Below are 23,306 nucleotides of genomic sequence, written 5' to 3'. Positions count from 1 at the left end.
TGCTATTGATCCAAAGTACAGGTTTTCCCCGCAGAACTTAGAGGGCGGGATCTTCTCGTACCTGGAAGAAAAGGTAAGAACGTAGTAGTGTGTGTCATTCTGAACTTGCAAGTAGTTGCAGGCTGTGCTCCGTGACACCATGGGCACTCGTCTGTTTGAGGAGAGGGCTCACGCTGCTATTTATCAAAAATACAGGTTTTCCCCGCAGGAGAACCTACAGGGCGTGATCTTCTCGTACCTGGAAGAAAAGGTAAGAACATAATAGTGTGTGTGTCTGAACTTAGACGCGTAGATCATTGCATTCGTACAGTTGGCATAATTTTATATAAAAGGAGAGCTCCATTATGAACTTTCTTGACTCTGATACTAATCTTTATCCTGAAGATGTCCTGGAAGGCTTCCTGGCCTTCTTAATACTTTAGGGAAAAATTAGCATGGTAAATGACTCCTCTAGAAGACCCTTTCCGTAACCTAACATTGGTATATAACAGTACAGGCACTGCAAAACTCCCCCTCCCTTATGTGGGGGTTGTGTTCTGGCCCCCTCCCCCCACATAAGTGAAAATGTGCAAGGTGGGGAGCACCCTCGGAAAAAAAAAACTCTGAATGCCTGCTTTCTCCTTCAGCTCTCCAATTCAGACCAAAATATCTGGAGTTGAAGCTCTGGGGGTGGATGGAGGTCGTGAGGAAAAGCGGCGGCAGAGGCGGCGCTACCTCCTGCGTCAGCTGCTAGACGAGGAGGCTGAGCAGCCTAATACGAGGCCCTGCTGTGCCTCTGGTCCTTTCCAACTCTACAATTCTACAGTGTAAATATTCTGTCTCTTTCATTTCTTGTAAACAACCAATCTTTCGTTATTCCTTTTCTGTGAAAACTTCTAGCAGGCATAAGGCTAAGGGTAAACACATATTCATAACAAACAACCATTAGAACTCTAGCAAAATGTCTTAGAGCCCTTGGTAGTGTGCCTAGATAGTAACAAGGGGGTGGCAGTGATATAAGAAGAAAATGGAGTTGGCTTTTACAGGCCAACTCCCCATCAAAGGAATGCAGTATCCCTCAAGTCCATTAAGGGTCAGAGAAGAACAAGTTAAGGCAGGAACCAACTGAAGGAAGCAGTTTTCTGTTGCGACACAGTTACCATCACCCCACTGTGCAAGAAGGCGAGAAGGAACCCAGAACAAAGGTGTGTCACAACTTTACAAATTGCCCAACTCCTTAGCCAAAGACCACCCCAAAAGCATCACAGATAAGTCACGAATTGGGTTGTAAAAGTAAATCAGATCATGTTCAGAGCTCAGGTTTCTGCAACCACCACTCCCCGGGCTCTGAATCATCTTCTCTTGGGGGCTACCCAGCTAGTTCCTCCACCATTCTTCTGCGTCAAAACAGCCCATGACATTTTGGGTTAATTAACAGCTGGTTTCACTGTGTTCGAGTGAAAACTGCTCATATATCGCACCTAGATGGGTACGGCCTTGGGTAGGTCAAGAGTGGGAAAGCCGTGTCCCTCGCGATGCTGTTCCTTTGACTACAACTCCCATCCATGCTAACTATTGGCCATGCTGGCTGCGGAGGACGGAGGGCTGTACTGTCCCAACAACATTGGGGTGGGTGGGTGCAGGATGACAGGTTCCCTAAAAGGTAAAGGTAAAGAGACCCCTGACCATTAGGTCCAGTCGTGGCTGACTCTGGGGTTGCGGCGCTCATCTCAATTTATTGGCCGACGGAGCCGGCGTACAGCTTCCAGGTCATGTCTCCAGCAAGACTAAGCCGCTTTTGGCAAACCTGAGCAACGCACGGAAATGCCGTTTACCTTCCCGCCATTGCGGTACCTATTTATGTGCTTGCACTTTGAGGTGCTAGCCTTGCTGAAAATGACCTGGCGATGCATTTCTTCTTTTTAAAAAATTTTTATTAAATATTTTCTTGTTTTACAGAAGTAAGTGTAGTGTCTCTCATATTTTTTCCATGTAACATTTTTACAAATCCGTTTCATTTGTTGAGACATTAGGGGGAGAGAAAAAAAGAAGGGGTGGAGGGAGGGAAGATGGGTGGGGGTGGGGTCGGGTGGCGATGTTTCTGTTATGCTTAATGTATGTAGGGTTTGGTGTCAGCGTTGCTTGTGCTGTTCACTTGTGTTCCTTTGGTGGTGAGAGAGGTTGGGGTTGGCCTAGGGTGTGGTTGTTTGTTTGTGACTGGTTGTGATGATCTTTGTTTTCGTGTGTGAGTGGGGTGGGTAGGTGTTTTGGATCAGGTTAGCCGTTTTGATTTGCATGCTGTTGGTGGATTATTGTCGTTGTCTTGTTGGGCTGTGTATGTGATAAAGGGGAACCATACCAGGGTAAAGGCGTCTTCTTCTGTTTGTCCCCGTGTCAGTTTGAGTTTATTGGTTAATTTTTCTAGTAGGGCTATTTCCCATACTATTTGGTACCATTGGTCCATGCATACTCCCGACAGGTCTCTCCAGTGTCTGGTTATGGTGTTTCTGGCTGCTGAAAGTAGGTGGGTTAGGAGTTCTTTGTGGTGTAAATGGGCATTGTTGTCTTGGAAGATGTTTAGTAGGGCCAATTCGGGGGTGGTGTCTAATACTTAGTTATTTTACATATTTCTTGTATGGCTGTTGTCCAGAATAGTTGGATTTTGGGGCACTCCCACCACATGTGGAGGTATGTGCCTGTGGAGGTGCACCCTCTCCAGCATTTTGGTGAGGTTCCTGGGTGTATTAGCGCTAGTTTCCTTGGTGTTAGGTACCACCTGTGGGTGAGTTTCAAAGTGAGTTCTTTTCGTTGATATGGATTTAAAGGGGGGTTTAGAACACATTCTGGTCCATTGAGTGGGGTTAATCTCATAGCCTATGTCATTCTCCCATTGTTTTTTGATTGCGTCTAGGGGGTTTGTGGGATTTTGGAGTAGTATTTTGTATATTGCGGATACCGGCCCTTTACCGTTTCTCTTTGTTGTTAGGAGGAGGTTTTCGAAGGTTGTCGGGGGCCTAGTTGCTGCTGTTTTTACTGTTGGGTTGTTTAAGAGGGCATGTAGTTGGTGCTGTGTTAACCAGGGTGTAAGGGGAATTGGGGTTGCTTGTGCATAGAGGTTGCTGCTGCTCCCGCAACGTTCCCTGGCTAAACCTTTCCCTGGCTGGACAGCCCTTTCTCCGTGGCTGTGTCAGTCGCTGGCAGAATCCGTCAGTGGGCGTTTCCTGAACTTCTTCCAACATAAAAACTCCTTGACACCAAGTCTCCGCCTAGACTCCCTGCGCGGAAGTCTTCTGCGCAGAGTGGGCGTGGCCAGCGGAGGTCCTGGACTCTCCCCGCTGGTCTCTGTGGAAGAGTCCTGGAGCCCGCTCTCCGAAGTCCTTCCCTGCTCCCCTTTCTCCCAGGTGTCACTCTGATTTCCTTCCCCAAAGGAAGTGTTCTCTCTCCCTCTGCTGGTCCCTTCTCCCGCATCGTTGGGGAGCCTTACCTCCACTCTTGGCTCCGATGGCAGTTCCCTGACACAGGGCATTTGAGTGTCTTCTAGTTTGTTTTGTATTTCTTGTATTGACAAAAGTTTGTTATTTTTATAAAAGTCTATTAGGCAATATAAGCCTTTGGTTCGCCAGGTTTTTATCTGGAGGTTTTTTGCTGCATGGTGGAATAATGGGTGGTACGCCACGCCAGGGGGATTAGTGGGGATGGGGTTGGGGCTAGTTTGCCTATTTCTATTTTCCATGCTTTGAGCATGATCTGTGTGTACCTGTTAAGTGTTGTGGCAATTTTCTTTAGTTTGTTTGGGAGGAGTGGGTATGCTGTGGTGCAGGTGTTTTCAATTGTGTCCCTCTCTAGGTGTACCCATTGTTTTGTCTCATCTTCGAGTATATATGGGATTATATGGCATATTTGGTTGGCAATGTAATATGCTTCTGTGTTGGGGATTCCACATCCTCCTTCTGAGGTGGGGAGGTGCAGGTATTTGGAGCTTATTCTTGGTTTTTTCTGAGATGTGTCGCTATCTTTTCTCAGAGAGTGAGCCCCGGGCAGCTGGCAGTCGACGTGGGTTGTGGCTCGGGCCAAAGCACTCGGATGCTGGGAAAACATTTTGAGAAGGTGGTCGGAGCAGACATCAGTGAAGCTCAGATCGAGGAGGCCAGGAGAGCTCCACAACCGCCCAATGTCTCTTATCTGTAAGTAGGAGCTGACCTTGCATGTGGATGGCCGAGAGAAAGCGGGCAGGAAGACGTTTTTCTCCCTCTCTCACCACACTAGAGCTCTTGAAGCTGAATGTTGGAAGATTCAGGACCGACGAAAGAAAACACAGCTTCATGCAGCCTATATTTAAAGTGTGGAACTCCCTCCCACATGAGGCAGAGATGGCCACCAACTTGGAAGACTAGAGAAATTAAGGAAGAGGCCTATCAGTGGCTACTAGCCACGATGCCTCTGCTGGACCTACAAGGTGGGCAGAGTGAAGGCCAGTTTGTCTGACTACCGGACGCCGCAGGAGGGAAGCCATTTTGCTCAAATCCTGCTTGTGGGCTTCCCCCAGGTATCTGGTAGGCCATTGTGAGAACAGGATGCTGGACTAGACGGGCCCTAGGCCTGATCCAGCAGGCTTTCCTTATGCTCTGATGTTTGTGCACACAGACACTTCCAATTACTCCACAAATTAGATAATAAGTATTAAAATGTGAACGTATATTTAAAGTGCTATCATAACACTTTAAATAGTCATGGCTTCCCCCAGAGGATTCTGGGAGCCATCATTTGTTACAGATTTACAAAAGCAGCCCCGGAATGCCTCACTTTTCCTTAGGACGTCCAAATTTTCATTCGAGGGTATGGAGTTATGCAACCATACAACCTTAGAAGACACCTGAAGCACAGGGAAGGTTTTCGGGTTTTTTTTAATGTGCAGTGATTTGTTATGTTTTTATATATGTTGGAAGCCGCCCAGAGTGGCTGGAGCGACCCAGTCAAATGGCTTGGTTATAAAGAATACAATGATTATGGAATAGGACACCCCTATTTTCATCAGAGAAATGTTGGGCGGTATGACGATGGCTGTGCTCTGTCTCCACAGCTGGAGACAGCAATGCTACTGAATTCCAGTTGCTGGAAACCAGACGGGGAGAGGAGTCTTGCAAAGGGGCCAGGAAAGGGGGGTGCTGTGGGTGCGGTCCGCCCCGGGTGTCACCACTGAGGGGGGTGACAAAATGCTGGGGGGCACCCACAGCCGGGCCTGCAGTGCGCCTGAGCTACGCATCTCTCCTGGGAGTGACACGGTGGCTGTAGGGTGGCTGAAAGGGGGGAAGGCAGGCAGATTCTGGAGGCCTCGAGGTGCACCCTGCCCCTGTGGGTGGCTCACCCCACCCTCGCCCCCTGGGCGCGTTGCCCCAGGCGCCCGAGCGGCTTCCTCTGCCTCTGGTCTTGCTCCCAGGTTTTATGCGGTTTTCCCATTGGGGCATCTGGCTGGCCACTGTGAGAACAAGATGCTTAGCCAGATGGGCCTTGGGCCAGATCCAGCAGACTTCGAACAATCACCTTGCCATCTCCTCCCACAGGGTGTGCCCTGCCGAAGACCTCCCTTTCGAAGACGGCTCTGTGGACCTGGTCACGGCTTTTGCGGCCGTCCACTGGTTTGACGGGCCTCGCTTTCTGAGGGAAGTGGACCGAGTTCTCAAGCCGTCAGGCTGTGTGGTCTTCAGCTCCTACAACTGGGACATGCAGTTGTGTTACAAAGATTGTACAGATGAGTTAACGGAGATCTTCAGAGAGGTCAGTCCATCGCACAGGCCTCGGACCTGAGGTCCACCTTCAGACCAAACATTTCAGGGCCATCCCTGCCAGTTTTTAGCCCCAAATGTCTATGGGGTTGTTGTTGTTTTTAAGTGTCTTTCCTGTAGAAGGACAGCAGAGTCCTTCAATCTATGTTAATTGAGCAAACCTACAAGTCCTGGGTGCATTTTAATCCCTCCTGCAAAACACTGGCACTATGGAAAAGAATATCATTTCAGGGCCCAGGCGTTTATTACAGTAATATTTATAAAGCCAGTTTCTACAAAGCACCATGACTTTCAACACTTTTACCAACCCCCGCTCAGTAATTAAAATAGTCCACATATATATATATATATATATATATATATATATATATATATATGCTTTCGTAGATTTTCACGGGTACAGGAATGTAGGTTTTGGTGTCTTCGGGTGTCTTCCCGTGTAAGAGTTGGGGTGTCTAGGCGACGTTTCGACGAGGTCTCACTCGTCATCTTCAGGCTGGTGCTTTCGGCTTCTTGTTACTAGAACAGAGCAGGATCTCAGTGTTTGAGTTCCTATAAATACTGTTGAGGGGGTGTGGTGTATAGCCTCCAACGTTCTGGGCAGAGAGGAAGTTCCTAGGTTAATGTGCCTTTTCTTCTTTTGTTCATTAATTACTTGAGGGATATCTTGAGTGATTACTTGAGTGATATTCTGAGTACCACTTGGGAGGGTCATTAGGTGTGGATTAGTTGCTAAAGCTTTCGTGTCTTGACCTCTTGACCTTGTAAAGAGTTTTTCTGAGAAGATGGCTGTACTGCACTTAGTTGTGCTCTGGCTTGGCTTCGTGTATAGGGGCGAGCTGTGGTTTTGTGCCCTGTGCCAGCCAGATCTGTGTAGGGATTGCAGGGGGGTGCAGCATCCGGAGGTGCCACTATGGTTTGGCTACTGGATGGTGTCTGTAATTTATCTGTGGAGAGGGTCTGGGTTTGGGTCTGGTGTGGTTGATTGGAGATGGCGTTCTGTGTGCCTCTGGTTCTGGTGTCGGTTTTTGTGGGGAGGGCTAATTTCCAGATGTCTGGCAGGCGGGACGTGTCGTCACGCTTGTTCATGTTGTGAGAGTGTTTCTCTATCTCGATGGCTTCCATGATTATTCTCTTGTGGTGATGTTCCATGTTAAAGAGCAATTTGGAATCTGCAAAATTAATTTCGTGTCCTGTTTCTTTCATGTGTTGGTAAAGAGAGGAAGTTTTTTCTTCTTTTTTGACGGCATTCTTGTGTTCTGCGATACGTGCATTTATTCGTCTGTTTGTTTGTCCAATGTACGTGGCTGGGCAGACTTTGCCCAACAACCAACTTCCCTTCCTTGACGTCCTAATCTACAAAAAACCTGATGGCTCCCTAGGACACACTATCTACCGGAAAAAAACACACACCAACCGCTACTTACATGCACAATCACACCACCACCCTGCACAAATAAACTCCGTAGCCAAGACTCTCATCTCCAGAACCAAACGCCTGGCTGACAAAGACCACTTGACAACTGAGTTACAGAATCTCTCAAATGTGTTAATCGCCAACGGATACCAGCAAAACAGGGTTACGAAGCTAATCCAAAAAGAAACACCCCCCAAAAACCAAGACACAGAAGAAAACAATGGCATGGCCCTCCTTCCTTATATCAAGGGCACTACAGATAAAATTAGCAAAATCCTCCATAAACACAATATCAAAACAGCCTTTTGCACCAACCAAAAAATAGCCAATATCCTCAGAAACCCAAAAGATAAAATCCAGTTAGAAAACCAAGGGGTCTATGAAATACCCTGCAAAGTCTGCCCAGCCACGTACATTGGACAAACAAACAGACGAATAAATGCACGTATCGCAGAACACAAGAATGCCGTCAAAAAAGAAGAAAAAACTTCCTCTCTTTACCAACACATGAAAGAAACAGGACACGAAATTAATTTTGCAGATTCCAAATTGCTCTTTAACATGGAACATCACCACAAGAGAATAATCATGGAAGCCATCGAGATAGAGAAACACCCTCACAACATGAACAAGCGTGACGACACGTCCCGCCTGCCAGACATCTGGAAATTAGCCCTCCCCACAAAAACCGACACCAGAACCAGAGGCACACAGAACGCCATCTCCAATCAACCACACCAGACCCAAACCCAGACCCTCTCCACAGATAAATTACAGACACCATCCAGTAGCCAAACCATAGTGGCACCTCCGGATGCTGCACCCCCCTGCAATCCCTACACAGATCTGGCTGGCACAGGGCACAAAACCACAGCTCGCCCCTATACACGAAGCCAAGCCAGAGCACAACTAAGTGCAGTACAGCCATCTTCTCAGAAAAACTCTTTACAAGGTCAAGAGGTCAAGACACGAAAGCTTTAGCAACTAATCCACACCTAATGACCCTCCCAAGTGGTACTCAGAATATCACTCAAGTAATCACTCAAGATATCCCTCAAGTAATTAATGAACAAAAGAAGAAAAGGCACATTAACCTAGGAACTTCCTCTCTGCCCAGAACGTTGGAGGCTATACACCACACCCCCTCAACAGTATTTATAGGAACTCAAACACTGAGATCCTGCTCTGTTCTAGTAACAAGAAGCCGAAAGCACCAGCCTGAAGATGACGAGTGAGACCTCGTCGAAACGTCGCCTAGACACCCCAACTCTTACACGGGAAGACACCCGAAGACACCAAAACCCATATATATATATATATATATATATATATATATATATATATATATATATATATTTGCTTTCGTAGATTTTCACGGGTACAGGAATGCAGGTTTTGGTGTCTTCGGGTGTCTTCCCATGTAAGAGTTGGGGTGTCTAGGCGACGTTTCGACGAGGTCTCACTCGTCATCTTCAGGCTGGTGCTTTCGGCTTCTTGTTACTAGAACAGAGCATGTTCATGTTCATGTTCTCTCATGTTCATGAGAGAATAATCATGGAAGCCATCGAGATAGAGAAACACCCTCACAACATGAACAAGCGTGACGACACGTCCCGCCTGCCAGACATCTGGAAATTAGCCCTCCCCACAAAAACCGACACCAGAACCAGAGGCACACAGAACGCCATCTCCAATCAACCACACCAGACCCAAACCCAGACCCTCTCCACAGATAAATTACAGACACCATCCAGTAGCCAAACCATATTGGCACCTCCGGATGCTGCACCCCCCTGCAATCCCTACACAGATCTGGCTGGCACAGGGCACAAAACCACAGCTCGCCCCTATACACGAAGCCAAGCCAGAGCACAACTAAGTGCAGTACAGCCATCTTCTCAGAAAAACTCTTCACAAGCTCAAGAGGTCAAGACACGAAACCTTTAGCAACTAATCCACACCTAATGACCCTCCTAAGTGGTACTCAGAATATCAGTCAAGAAATCACTCAAGATATCCCTCAAGTAATTAATGAACAAAAGAAGAAAAGGCACACTAACCTGGGAACTTCCTCTCTGCCCAGAACGTTGGAGGCTATACACCACACCCCTCAACAGTATTTATAGGAACTCAAACACTGAGATCCTGCTCTGTTCTAGTAACAAGAAGCCGAAAGCACCAGCCTGAAGATGACGAGTGAGACCTCGTCGAAACGTCGCCTAGACAACCCAACTCTTACACGGGAAGACACCCGAAGACACCAAAACCTGCATATATATATATATAACCACATAAACCACATAAAACAAAAGACCTCCAAGTGGTTTTTGAGGCAGTCTAAAATATTACAGTCAAACCTCGGCTGTCGACCATAATCCGTTCCAGAAGACCATTCGACTTCTGAACATTCAACAACCGAAAACAAAGCGGAAGCCTCAGTACAATAGGGAAACTCAAAACAGAAGCCGGGTAGCATGTTCGGCTTCTGAAAATCATTAAAAAACCAGAGCAGTTACGGTACTTCCGGGTTTTCGGTGTTTGGGTGCCAAAATGTTTCAAAATGTAGGCATTCTGGAACCCAGGTCTGACTATAATTTGAAATACCAATTTAAAAAACATTAAAAACATGTTGCATAAAATAAATAAAACTGACCATTTCAAACACTTATAGCTACTAAAACCTACGTAGGCATGCAGGACTGAAAACGTTTTTAGCCAGATATGTCAATGGGCAGGCAGTTCCAAAGTGCTGCCACAATAAAAGATTGATTTCTTGTAAGTGCTGAATGAATGTTACGTGACACTTGTGAAAGTGCCAGTTTCACAGATCCCAGCCATCAAATGGGCACATACTGAGTGACAGTCTTGAAATACGTTATTCTATAGGCTGCCACACCTCACACATTTCCCTCAATGCTTTTAGTCTTTCCATATAGAGAGTATCTGCATGTTGACCATTTTTCTACTCTGGATTTCTGCACCTTTAACAGCTCAGCATCCTCTTTTATGCAGCATGCTTTGAACAGTGAGATTTTTGCAAGCATAAAAGAAATGACTGTGGCTTCCCACCCACCCCCTTTATCTCTCTCTCTCTTTTCAAGGTGGTAGACCAGCTTTTCACCTTTAGAAATAAAAAGCTCAAATCACTTGAGAATGATTACCAAGAAATCTTTGATTCTTTGCCCTTTAAGGAGAAGAAGAGGTGAGTGGATCAGGCCCTTTTGTACAATGCGGTGCATTGACCCAGCCATGCCAATCTCTTCAATCTCCTGCTAAAAACATTTCTGTTCCACCAAGCTTATGTAAACTATTAAGAATGTATCCACAGTTGTTAAATGATACCTGTTTTTAACTTCTTCTTTTTCCAACTTACTGAATTTGTAAGTTGTATGGTTTTGTTGCTATAAACGGCTTTGACATATTTTTATGACACAGCAACATCAAATATTTTTGTAACTAAACAAATACAAATTGGGAAGTCCGGAACAATGCTGTCAAAGTCACTAAGTTGAACAGCCACACTCTCCTGAGCAAACATACATATGATTGACACCACTTCCGTAGTCAAAAGATTTCTGTACTCTCAACTCAGCCCCGAACTTCTCCTAAAGCTTTCTGCTTCTTTCCAGGTTGACGGATATTTTCGATAAAATTCCTCTGAGCGTTGCTGACGTAATAGGATATATCCAGTCACTCTCGCAGTACCGACTTTATCTGGAAGCCCAGCCTGAGGAGGCAAAATCACTTCTCCAAAACACAGAGCGAAGGTGACAAAATCTGTCTGCTGGAGTAAGCCAAATGTGGAAGGGTCAAGGAACCATGGTTAAGTCCGCTAGGAGAGTCGTGTTGAAGTCTTTAGCCTGTGATGTTGCATGTCTTTTCATAGATGGCATGCAGTAGAATTTAACGGTAACTGTTCTCCGTATGAGAAGCCAAAGCAGAAGGGCTTGGATTTCCATATTTTTTCCTGCAATTAAAATTCAGCTCCAGTATGCACATTGTAATTTTTAATTCAAAAAATTCCCATGTAGAGTAACAGAAATGTAAAGTTGGATGGGAACCCCCCCCCCAAAAAAAAATTAGCCCAGGGATGGAAGGAAAAGATAACCATGACCAGAAAAGAATGGCAAACCAAGTTGGTGACAAAATTAACTGGGAAGCTCAGAAATCAAGAAGACAAGAACTTTAAGAATGGGGAAAGTTTATAATTTATCTATGAGACTACTGTAAGCAAGTTAAAACATTAGCAGGATTTTAATCACAGTTGTAAACTAACAGTAATTATGGATAATTTAGAAGGATAAAAATTTGGATTAGTATTGATATGCAGTTGTAAATATCAGTAGGACCCGTGGAAGGGATGGGTGGAGGAAGTCAGGAGATTCAGAGTAATCTCAATATTTGGATTTTTTGGTTACATGTTTATACTTTTTAAAAATCAAATTAAAAATTATTTTAAAAAGGAAATTATTTTAAAAATTATTTTTAAAAGGAAGGGACCCCTAAGGGCCATCTAGTCCAACTCCCTGCAGTGCAGGAATTTCCGCTAACACACGTGAGTGGCGAAGTCAGGAGTGTTGCCAGATGCCAGCTATTCATTTAATCTGTGCATAAGCCATGCTTCAAACCTTATGCCAGCTTTATGTCCTCAGTCCCATTTCCCCACACCCGCCATTTGCCGCATTTTATTCTACCAGTTTGTCGAAGAGGCAGCCTCCCAAATTCTTCTAAGTATCTCGCCATTATGCACCTGGCTGCCGTCAAAAGACAACTTGTTTGAACCGTGAAAAGATGGAGCAGGGCTAGCTCTGGACATTTCGAGGTGTTTCGTCCAGTAATTGTTTTCATTTCAATGAATCCCGGAACTGAACCCTGGTTTCTGCTCTCTTGCTTTCCTTCCCCTAGGTTTCTGGAGACAATGGGTGTTTCTTCTCGGGATACCCAGCTGGAGTTGCGCACGAAGCACATTTGCATCTTGGGCTGCAAGAGCTCCTGAGAGGAATGTCAGTCTAAATGCACAGGGCAGGGCGCACGTGTAGGTCACTGGGTGGCTTCCTCTGAAACTGGAGGTCGGTGTCATATTTTACCTGCTCCTCACATGTAGAATCATGTGCATTGTTAAGAATCTTTTCATTTGGTATCATAATAAAACAGAACTGAGTTGAATAGTGAATTCATTGTTTTTATTTGTTGTTTGTTTATGGCTGATATAACTCACATAAAATGAAATCAGCTTAAAACCATGGCCATAAGACAATTTTAAAAAATTAAAATCCACAACAATAATAACAATAATAATAATAAATTTTATTTATATCCCGCCCTCCCCAGCCGAAGGCGGGCTCAGAGTGGCTAACATCAAATGTATAATACATTAACATAAAATCAGACAATAAATTAAAATACATCCTCAAATCAGATCAGGATCAGTATAAAATCCAATCGGATGGCAACCCGCAGATTCGGGCTGGGGACCTGAAATGCTCACCAGGCCCAACTGTTTGTGCTGAACTTATATGGGCCTGTGAGAAAAATTGGGAGGCCACTTTCATGCAAGTTCTTATGAAAGGGGAGAGGGAGTCAGACTGCACCCCGACCAAAGGCCTGGCAGAACAGCTCCGTCTTGCAGGCCCTGCGGAAAGATGTCAAGTCCCGCAGGGCCCTAGTCTCTTGTGACAGAGTGTTCCACCAGATTGGAGCCACAGCCGAAAAAGCCCTGGCTCTAGTTGAGGCCAGCCTAACCTCTCTGTGGCCTGGGACCTTCAGGATGTTTTTATCTGAATACTGTAAGTTCCTCTAGGGGACATACCAGGAGAGGCGGTCCCGTAGGTACGAAGGTCCTAGGCCGTATAGGGCTTTAAAGATTAAAACCAGCACCTTAAACCTGATCCTGTACCCCACCGGGAGCCAGTGCAGCTGGTATAGTACCGGGTGAATGTGATCTCGCAGCGAGGACCCCGTAAGGAGTCTCACTGGAGCATTCTGCACCCGCTGGAGTTTCTGGGTCAGTCTCTTTTTTAAAAATAATAATAATATTTATTAGTAGTTTTCAGAATTATAAGAAGAAGAAAAAACATTAAAAAACAACACTATAATAGACAAAAAAGAAGGAAAAAACACAAACCCAATACAACAATACAACAAAAATATAAAAAGAAAAAAGAAAACAACACAAATCCCAGATTACATATCTAAAACTTCCATTTGCTTGTTTCATTGACTTCCTTACACCTCCATTTTTGTATTCTAATTTAATTAGTTATTTCAACAAATTCTTTCTATCTTTCTCAATTTTTGTTAAAAAATTTATCCTAACCTAATTTAATCTAATAATTAACTCAACCAATCCTTTCCATCTTTCCCCATATTCTATTATTCACATTACCTTAATTAGTTTAACCTTATCTTACCCTAAAACACCTTAAAGCTTGAATCTTAGTTATCAAATATACATTACTCCTGATATCATTTCTGCTAAAGTCAAATAGTTTCATTCCAACATTTCCCCTAATATTCATTAATTTTTAGCCAATTCCCCAAATTGAAAATTTTCTTTATAAATTTTCTTCCAATCTTCATCCAACGTCCCTTCTTCCTGGTCTCGGATCGTGTCAGTTCTTACTGTCCATTCCATCTAGTCCATCAACCTGGAAGCCTTATGTCCGAGGCCCTTAAGTCTCTTCCATGTCCCTTCTGCAATTCTTTTTCTTCTTGTTTATACTTGCCCTTTTCCTTGTCTCTTGTTGGTCTCTTTCTTAGTTTCTTTCCTTTCTCATTGAGGGGTAGGCCTCTGGGGGATTCCAAGCCAAAATTGTCTCCATCTCCCTTCATCAAACCCGCCCATTCCCCACAATCCCACTCCCCACAATCCTCAATATAGCCCAAAAAGTATTTAAAAGCATATTCCAAGGTCTCTCCAACGTTGGGAACCTCCTCAACTCCAGACGCCCCCTGGCCCACACCAACTTCAATCTTCAATGACAACGGCTCATACTCCTGTAGGGCCTCGGGACTCTCCATTTGTATTATTTGGGGTACAACCACATCCTCCTCCATTATCTTCTGCACTTGCCCAGTCAGTACAGATTCATGAGTTGGTCCCTGGATAATTTCTGTATCAATATTCCCTATTTTCCCACAGTTATTAACTGCAACAGTCAAATCCATTTTCTCATTCATCAAGTCCATCTTCTCATGCATCTGTTCCAGCAGGGCACTTGTCTTGCATAAGGCAAGCACCCATTCTTCTTTCCAACTCATCTTTAGTCAAGGTCAGAAAAGCCTGTTCCCACGGTCTTAATCTCACATCTGTTGAGCCCTCAAATGTACTGCAGCAACAATTTGACAAGCTCCCTCTAGAGGAGGCAATTTCTATTTGTATCCATTTTTTTTAGGCAAGTCCAACAAAGGAAAATTACTTTCGTTTTTCAGATATTTTTCAGATATTTTGTTTCTTTAAAATGCAAAAGGCAACATTGGAATCAGCTTGTTTCTCTTCTTTAGCTATCTGTCAAAATATTCCATTGACAGTCAATGAACCTCTCCAACAATTTCTGTCTCTGACACCCCGTTCCCAGGTTAGAGACGGTGGAAACTTATCCTTCTTCACTCCTCTCCTGCTAGGGTTGAACAAAGTTCCCCCCCCTTTTCTCCTGCTTCCAAGGGGGTTTCAGTAATTCTAAATGAAGGAAATTTAGACTTTTTTGACAGCTTTCCAGGCTTTAGCTTACAAAGTTTTTGCTTTAGTCTATATACAAAAAGCGGAAGGCAGACTTCCTGTTTTGAACCTTCCCGCTTCGTTACCAAATTAAGAAATTTCTTGATCCAATTTTCCGTTTCTACTCACGGGTACTTGTTTTAAATCCAATTGTCCACAGGAAAAAGTCAGCACTCTCCGGCAATGGCTGTGCGGCTTCACTCCGTGAAAGTAGCAGTCAGTTCGCAGCACTGCGCTTCTCACCCCACTTCGCTCCGGAGCCCCTAAATGGAATTCCCTGTGAGTAGGGGGGTGCTCCTGGTGCCCTGCCGAACCCCACATTCCCTCCGCCTGGGATTTCTAGCGGGCCCCCACCTTCACTGCGGCAGGAAGACCCAGTTTCCACGGAGCCCGTTCCTCCGAACGGAGGAACTCCGCCATTCACCGATGGTGCTGACCCGGAAGTCTTTCTGGGTCAGTTTCAAGGGCAGCCCCATGTAGAGCAAGTTACAATAATCCAGTCTGGAGGTAACCGTCGTGTGGATCACAGTGGCTAGGTCAGGGCGAGAGAGGTAAGGAGCCAACTGCTTAGCTTGGCGGAGATGAAAAAATGCCGCCTTTGTTGTAGCTGCAATCTGCGCCTCCATGGAAAGGGAGGTGTCGAAGATTACACCCAAACTCTTAATGGACGGTGCTGGCACTAATTGCACCCCCGCAAGAGATGGAAGTTGCCCCCCCATCCCATATCGTCCCTTCCCAGCCAAAGGACCTCTGTCTTCCAAGGATTTAACTTCAACCGGCTCCCACGTAACCATCCAGCCACAGCTTCCAAACATCTGATCAGTGAGTCTGGGGCCGAGTCAGGAATCTTGAATTTCTCTTGCTGCTTTTATTTGTCTACGTTATCTGCTCTCTATTTGGAAAATGCCACCTCTCTACTACTGTTATGTTTCATAAACTTGATCGTGTTTTGTTGCGGTTGTCATTTTGATCTTGCATTCGTACGAAATCTTAAAAATCCAATCCAGCTTAAAACCTAAATACCAAACGCCCGATGCAAGAATAGATATGACACTATGGATGGCGTTGCTATGTCTTTACTCATAGTTATCTCTGTTCCCGTACTCTCAAAGTCACTTTAGTAGTAGTACTTGTCTCTTTCCCAGGCTTACTCAGTGACTGTAAAGTTCCACCCCTGAGTTAGCCCTCTATTGCTTTGTACACGCAGTAAGATTTAGAAACCAACCCCCCCACACACACACAGTGCAAGCCTAATTTCTCAACAGCATTAAAATATGATAAAACTAATAGGGTGATGTTATGTACTGAGTTGAATAGGATCCAAAATGCAGCAGTCTGATTAGTCCTAGAATAATAGGATTCAGAATGCAGCAGTCTGATTGGTCCTAGAACAATGCAGCAGTATGCCTGGTCCGCAGGAGCCACCCAATCCAGCTCCAGCTGGAAGTGAATCCACAACCTGATTGGAGAATCAGGAGAATCCCGGAATTAGCCAATCACGTGCAGCCCATTGTGTAAATAATGTATATAAAGCAGATATTGTGGGGGAACTTCGATTCCTCCTCACCACTATGAGCTGAATAAAGAGCATGAAATCCACTCTCGACTCCGAGTATATTTCAGGTGACAAATCACATCAGCTGCCCCTCCCATCAATACAAATCAATAAAAATACATAGCTAATTGAGGTTCTGCCCCACCCCGACAAAAGGCCTGCCCCCTAACAAAAATCCTGGCTACTATGTCCATGTCAGTGGCTACTAGCCACAATGGCTATGCTGTACCTCCACAATCAGAGCCAGAAATGCTTCTCAATACTAGTAGCTGTACCTGGAAGCCACAGTATGGAGGGAATGCTCTTGGGTTTGGTTTCTGCTTGCGGGTTTCCCATGAGGGCACCTGGTTGGCCACTGCAAGAACAGGATGCTGGACTAGATGGGACATGGTTCTGATCCAGCAGGTTCTTCTTATGTTCACATCAGCCAAGGTTGGTCAACCAGTGGAGCTTCAGATATTTCCTGGACTACAACTCCCATCATCCCTGGCCATTGGGCATCCTGGCTGGGGGATGGGAACTGATGCCTGGCACATCTGGAGGGGGATCATAGACGTCGCCCATGTTGGTTGACAAGGTAAATAAAAAATAAATAAAAAATCCTGGGCCAACGAAAGAGGAGTGGCAGATGAAGATGGCGGACTTTGCAGAACTGGTGAAGCTGACAGGAAAAATCCGAAACCAGCATGATCAAGTATTCCAAAAGGACTGGAGTAAATTTATATGATACAGTGGTACCTCGGGTTACATACACTTCAGGTTACATACGCTTCAGGTTACAGACTCCGCTAACCCGGAAATAGCACCTCGGGTTAAGAACTTTGCTTCAGGATGAGAACAGAAATCATGCTCCAGCGGCGCAGCAGCAGCGGGAGGCCCCATTAGCTAAAGTGGTGCTTCAGGTTAAGAACAGTTTCAGGTTAAGAATGGACCTCCGGAACGAATTAAGTCCTTAACCCGAGGTACCACTGTATCTGAAAGATTGTTGGAAGCAATTAATACCACTAGCAGAGTTGTCTGAAGACTTGTAATGAGAAATGTTCTATCTTTCTATATTTATTTAAATTTTGAGCCATTTTGTAATGAGTGTAATTAGAACTGGAAAACGTACAAAATGCGGACTTCCGGGTTGACGCGATCTGGAAATGGCGGATTCCCTCCGAGCTGCGGAGGGAATCGGCTCTACCGAGGACGGGTCTTTGCCGCGCCGGCGACGCGGGGACCCTTAAAAACCGCAGGCGCGGATGCCTGCGGACTGAAGACTCGGCGGGTGCCTTAAGCGCCCCCCCTGATCCACGAAGAGCCTTTTTAAAGGCTGCGGAGAGGATACGGGGGTGGCGTGGCACTGAGAGTCGATCGTTACCTCGGTGGAGCGAAGCCGCGAGCCATGACCAGAGAGCGCTGACTTCCTTCCTTGAAAATTTGGACTGAAAGAATCACCCGTGAGTAAGACGGATTGGGACTTTAAAAAAATTTACCCTGAATTGGAGACGACCGGGGGGGGGTGTTAAAAGGAAGTCCGCACCCCCCCCTTGCAGACGATCTAAGCAACGACATAAGAGCTAAGCTGGAGAGCCTACCCTTGGTGGGGTGAGTTAAAAAGGACACTAACTTTCAAGATTTGGCTAAAGGAAATTTTGGGCTGGAGAGTGGAGTTTTGGAAACCTTCTTTTTGTTTTAAACAACCCCCCCTCCCGGGCTCGGGAAAGTCCTGCCTTTGTGCCTGTGTAAGAGCTGCGGAGTTTGACAGCTGTCAAAGCTGTCAAACGGGCGGTTTAAAGTGGAAAAATCGCTATTTAAGATCCCTCTGGACTAAGACGAGTTATAATTGAGCCAAAATTGTTGGAAACAAAGTAATAATAATTTGTTAAAGGACTGTTGGAGAAAAGACTAATAAGTAACCAGATTCCCTCTAGGGGGAATTCTGTGAAACTACAATGGATACAATGGCTGTGGAAGGAAAGTTACTAGTGGAAATCGAAAGGATGTTTCAATTGGTGGGAACCTTACAAGAGCAGAGCTTGGCCATGAATAAACAACTTGTGACTATGACCTTGGGAACAGGCAACTCTGCTCTTTGTATGGAGGACCTGAATGAGAAAGAATCCACAGCTGAATGGGAAACAATATCTACAGAGGTGGAAGAGACTAAACAACAAGAAAAAGAAGAAGTAACCTTGGGAAGTAACAACCAAAAGCTGACATCTGTGGAACACAAGCAAGGAGACGCTGGGAACTTATCTACCACAAGTCTGCGAAAGACACAGAAGAAGAAGGAGGAGGTCCCGGGACAATATGGAATACAGGAACTTAAAACAAAGAAATATGACGGGGGCCTCCGTTTGGACTTTGATTCTGAAGATACAGGCTTTGTGGAAATTTTTCAGCAGTGACTTTCAAATCTCCTTGTGGAAAGAGAATACACTTTGATGGTGAAAGAACTTTTTCCAGACTCGATGACTGACATAAAGGACTACCAACAAGACAGGCGGAGAGGGACTGAAATAGACTTGAAAGCCTCGGACGTGAGGAACCCAGGCTGAGAACCTCGAATTTGGATTTCTATTGGGAAGGGACAAAAACCGGGGATGGGAGGGAGGGAAGAGGAGATTCTTAAAAACTCTTAAGACTTTTAGGTTTGGTTAATATGACTCTTAATTAAGACAAAATGAAAATCGATGGAAGAGAACTTAAGTCCAACTTAGGAAAATCAATTTTTATTATATAAGAGGTAATAAGATGAATAAGATGGTTAAGAGGAGAAACACCAACTTGCTGATATAATCTTGGGAACTAGGATGCACGAGGGGGGGTGGGGGGAAGTCAGGGAACAAGGTTATGAAATGGGGATTTGCTGATTTTATATACGTTTTTGTTTCGTGTCTTTTCTTTGTGTGTGTTCTGTTTTTATAAAAGCAGAAAACCAAATAAAAATTTTTATAAAAAAAAAAGGAAAACGTACAAAATGCAATGATACAAAGCTTAATTTTGAAAGCCGTGAGGCGGGAGGGAAGGAAGTCGATAGAGATAGGCTCTAAAGACCCAAGGCGGTAAAGTGGATAATGATGATGTGAATTTATAATATCAAATGGAAAATAAATAAAAAGTATATAATTATTTTTATTTCATAAAATTTATACACCGCTTGAGGGGGAAACAAACCTCGAAGGAGTTTATAATCCCAGATAGCGATTGGTCTCCTGTCTGGAAACCTGGAGTGCAAGGAGGACCAATGTTCTGACTCAGTAAAAGGCATTTTGCTTTGCAAGTCTTTATGATCCAGTCGGCAATCTGGAAACTGCCGCTATCTCAGCCCCTGTGTGTGGACCAGTAGGGAAGGGGGTTCAGTGATGCCACAGCGGGCAATCTCACCAAACCAGTGGCGTAGATGTAGGTTAAAACATATGCCCGAGGCGTCTGTCTTTTCCCCAGCCATCAATCACTCTGGTCCATAAGAAGTGAGAGAGGATGTGCAATTGGTGATAAGGAGGTCTCCAAGCAACAGGGGGAGCAGATGAAAGAGGCTGCACTCAGCAGAACCGTGTAAATCAGCCTCTCTCTTTTTCACTTTTGCCAGTCACCCTTCCAACCGGTTGCTCCACCAGGCCATCTCGTCTGGCTCTCTCCTTGAGGGCTGGAGTCTTCCGAACGCCTCCGCCCTGCTGCTAGCAGGAGAGCCAACCAAAGCAGGTGTCCTGGTATGTTGCACCCCACAAGGAAGGTCCAGGAAATCTGAGTTAGGAGGGTGGCAGCATCAATCCTTTTTGAAAAGCTACAGGATCTGAAGAACAGAAGCGCCGGACCTTTGGATCTCGTTGGCTGGAGTTTAGGGTGAGTTAAGGTTAGCAAACAGCTTTGCTGGCAGCATTTTCTTCTGGATTAAAAACCCAAGGCAGAGCGGGATTTGAAAAGTAAAGAACTTATTTCTCAACAGCAGCCCGGGGCTGTGTTGCCAAATCCTGGAAGACCTTTAATCCTAAATCATTTGGGTCGCTGGTGTTCAAGGGTTTGGCAAATTGCCCTTCTTGAAGAGATCTGCCGTAAACCAAAAGTATCTAAAGGGTAGAGCTCCAAGGACTGTTCTTTTTTGAGGTATGGCAGGACTTTATTTCCTATACGTTGAAGCACATGGTTGTTCAGTGCCATCCAGATATGCTCATCTGGCTCATTTAAGAATATATCGAACCTTTATTCTCAGTAATAACAGAACTCACGGGTGGAGAGTTTTTTTATAAAACTTTATTATTTGTAAAGGGAATCTTTGAACAAGTTATTACTTTATTTTCCATTTGGAGCTGTGCTGGATCCTTGCACTTTTGTCCTTACAGGCTGTGACACTTTGTGGTTTAAATTTCTGGTTCTCTCTCTCTCTCTCTCTCTCTCTCTCTCTCTCTCTCTCTCTCTGTGTGTGTGTGTGTGTGTGTGTGTGTTTTTCTCTCTTTGTTATGTTTGCACTTCATTTTTGTTAATCACTAAAAAACCCGGAGGCACCAAGTTGGAGCTGCAAGCTCTTTCTATGGCAAATTCATTTTGCTGGTGCAAATTTCAATATCTCTGTGTAGGTTGTGTTGTGCATGGACAGAGGGTCTCTCCAGATGCTAAAACCGCAAGGTTCATCTTCAATATTAGCACAGGTTCCTGGGCAGTAGCGGATCTTCCAAGCCAGCCTTCCCACGAACCTGAGGCACCTCCAGATGTTGCTGGACTACAACTCCCATCATCCCTAACCATTGTCCACACTTGCTGGGGCTGATAGGATTTGTTGTCCAATAAAGTCTAGAGCAATGGTTCCCAAACTCCAACCCTCAGGACCACTTGGAAATTGCTGGGGGTCTTGGAAGACACCTTAATGGTGGTCTTATTTTCTCCCAGCATGTGATTATTGACAAGATTGATTGATTGATTGATTGATTGATAGATAGATAGATAAATAAATAAATAAATAAATAGTTGCTTTATCTTGCTCAGGGCAACCCAAAGTGACTTCAAACAAAACAAACAAGCAGACAATAAACCCTACATAGATGCATTAAAACCAAGTGGAAAGAGATATGGGGAGGGGAATGTGAATGGGGGGGGGCGGTAAATAACAAAAGAATCATCTGGGTTCAAAATGTGAGGCTAAACTCCAGCAAGATAGAGCCCTAAATAAAGATCAAGCTTACTAGCTGCTTTGCTTCTCAATATTCTCTGGTTGGCCTCTGTTATCTTCTCCTACCAATAGGGAACTTATGTAAGGACTCTATATGGGTTCTTGGATATCCCATAAGGGAAAAGGGCAATTTTTGTTTACAATGTGCGTTATTCACTTTATTTGTTATTCCATCCTTAATATATTATGATCCTATCTCCTTGCGCCTTTTAAACTTTTGCGTATTAATTTTTAAATTTTTTTAAGCGACATGGCCCTTTCTTTAGGGACATGAAGGAGGTGAACGACAGAAGACTCACAAATGCTTACTGACTTTCCTCAGCGTGAGGGTCAAGGCAACAGAAGAAAAGGGACGAAGGCCACCCCCAGCTCTGCTGAGAAGCCAGGCTTCTCCTGCCTTGAACTGCCACCTGAGGAGGGGTTGAGAAGGAAAGCAAAACCCCTCCGTCAGCACAGTTGAGAAATGGGCAACTTTCGGCATCTCCTCTCCTTGAATTGTTCCACCCGTTGCTCATTAAAAGAGCCTGTAAATCAAATAAACAAGGAATATTCGGTGTTATGCTGGAGGGGATGACAGGAAACCAGGACTCACATCCACATGTGGTGGGGGTGTAAATATGTACAATTTTTTTTGGCAAAGGGTGTTTAAGGGGATATCAGAAATCACTGGGTTAAAGCTGACAGAAAGTCCAGAGGTAGCATTATTATCAATTTACGACGGGGTGAAAGGTTCGCAGACTATGAAGGACTTGCTCACAAATTTATTGACAGCTGCACAAATTGCTATAGCCAGGAAGTGGAAGGGGCAAGCAGAATATAAAATGGAAGAATGGTATAAAGAGGTGTGGGATATACAGTAGCTATTAACATGTGCCATTATGGTAAGACAGGGAATATACAGGAGAAATTGTTTTGAGGAAATATGGAGGGTGTTTGTAGAATTTGTACTGTTAAAATGGAATTGCAAGAGGTGTTGAAATTTTGGGAGGTTGGATAGTTACAATGGAATGGTCCCGGTGGTGGGTGCACATGTTTACTCTTACTTATCTATGATTATAAATAAAAAAGGGGGAAAGAACCTGTAACTAGACATTTGCATATCTCCTCCTCCCCATCCATTTTCCTTTTGTGTCATGCCTTCTGAGATTGTAAATAAATAAAAATGTAAAAAAAACAAAAACCAAATCCCTTTCTTTCTCCCTTTTCACAGGAAGAACACAACAGCAAATTTAATGGAAAGGAAATCAAGATAAGGCATTCCACCACCCCAGCCTGTCTTCTCTAGACCTGCTTTCAACCACCAGGACTCTTGGAGACTCCATGTTGATTTAGGAGAGTACATTGCTTCAGCCATGTTTGGGCCGGAAAAAAGCCGGGGGATAGTGGCCGTAGTCCTCCAGGAAGTCCAAAGGGTCTTGGCTTATTTCTTGATTGTGTACACCCTCCTTTTAGGAGGCTTCATTTGTGCTGGGCTGATACTGCAGTTCCTCACTTTAGAGTAGGGAAGGTTGAGGATTTCGTATGAGCCACGTTGGAATGGGGACCAAGCCAATTTTGCAGATCACAGCTATTGGCCAGTTATTGCATCTCTCCAAATTTTGCTGAGACTCAGAAATGTACAAATATCCAAGGTGCTCGAGGTATACGTGCAAAATATGCTGCCCACCCTATGTAAAATTTGCATTTTAAAATATACTTTAATG

The 23,306-nt window shown here is 44.7% G+C and overlaps 1 protein-coding gene across 2 annotated transcripts; it reads left to right on the top strand.

The window, feature by feature from the left end:
• Window positions 1-52: 52 nt before the first annotated feature.
• On the top strand, window positions 53-12,352 carry LOC308574851 (putative methyltransferase). Of its 2 annotated transcripts, XM_081173183.1 has the most exons (6): window positions 77-250; window positions 4,003-4,163; window positions 5,541-5,754; window positions 10,281-10,381; window positions 10,809-10,946; window positions 12,085-12,352. In XM_081173183.1, the coding sequence occupies exons 1-6, from the start codon at window positions 140-142 to the stop codon at window positions 12,173-12,175; spliced, it is 816 nt and encodes a 271-aa protein (XP_081029309.1). In that variant the 5' UTR covers window positions 77-139; the 3' UTR covers window positions 12,176-12,352. The 2 variants fall into 2 exon arrangements, with proteins under 2 accessions (XP_081029310.1, XP_081029309.1); XM_081173184.1 differs by lacking the exon at window positions 10,809-10,946 and having other exon boundaries at window positions 53-250.
• Window positions 12,353-23,306: the final 10,954 nt, after the last annotated feature.

This window comes from Podarcis bocagei, assembly GCF_964188305.1.
Source record: "Podarcis bocagei genome assembly, chromosome: 15".
Taxonomy (NCBI): domain Eukaryota; kingdom Metazoa; phylum Chordata; class Lepidosauria; order Squamata; family Lacertidae; genus Podarcis; species Podarcis bocagei.
Note: the sequence above shows the minus strand (reverse complement) of the source record. Positions and strands in the feature narration are given on the sequence as shown.

Coding starts and splice junctions, on each gene's coding strand:
- LOC308574851 (XM_081173183.1), top strand. CDS start 140: ATGGGCACTCGTCTGTTTGAGGAGAGGGCTCACGCTGCTATTTATCAA. Junction 251..4,002: donor TCTCGTACCTGGAAGAAAAG/GTAAGAACATAA, acceptor ATCTTTTCTCAG/AGAGTGAGCCCCGGGCAGCT. Junction 10,947..12,084: donor CTCCAAAACACAGAGCGAAG/GTGACAAAATCT, acceptor TCCTTCCCCTAG/GTTTCTGGAGACAATGGGTG.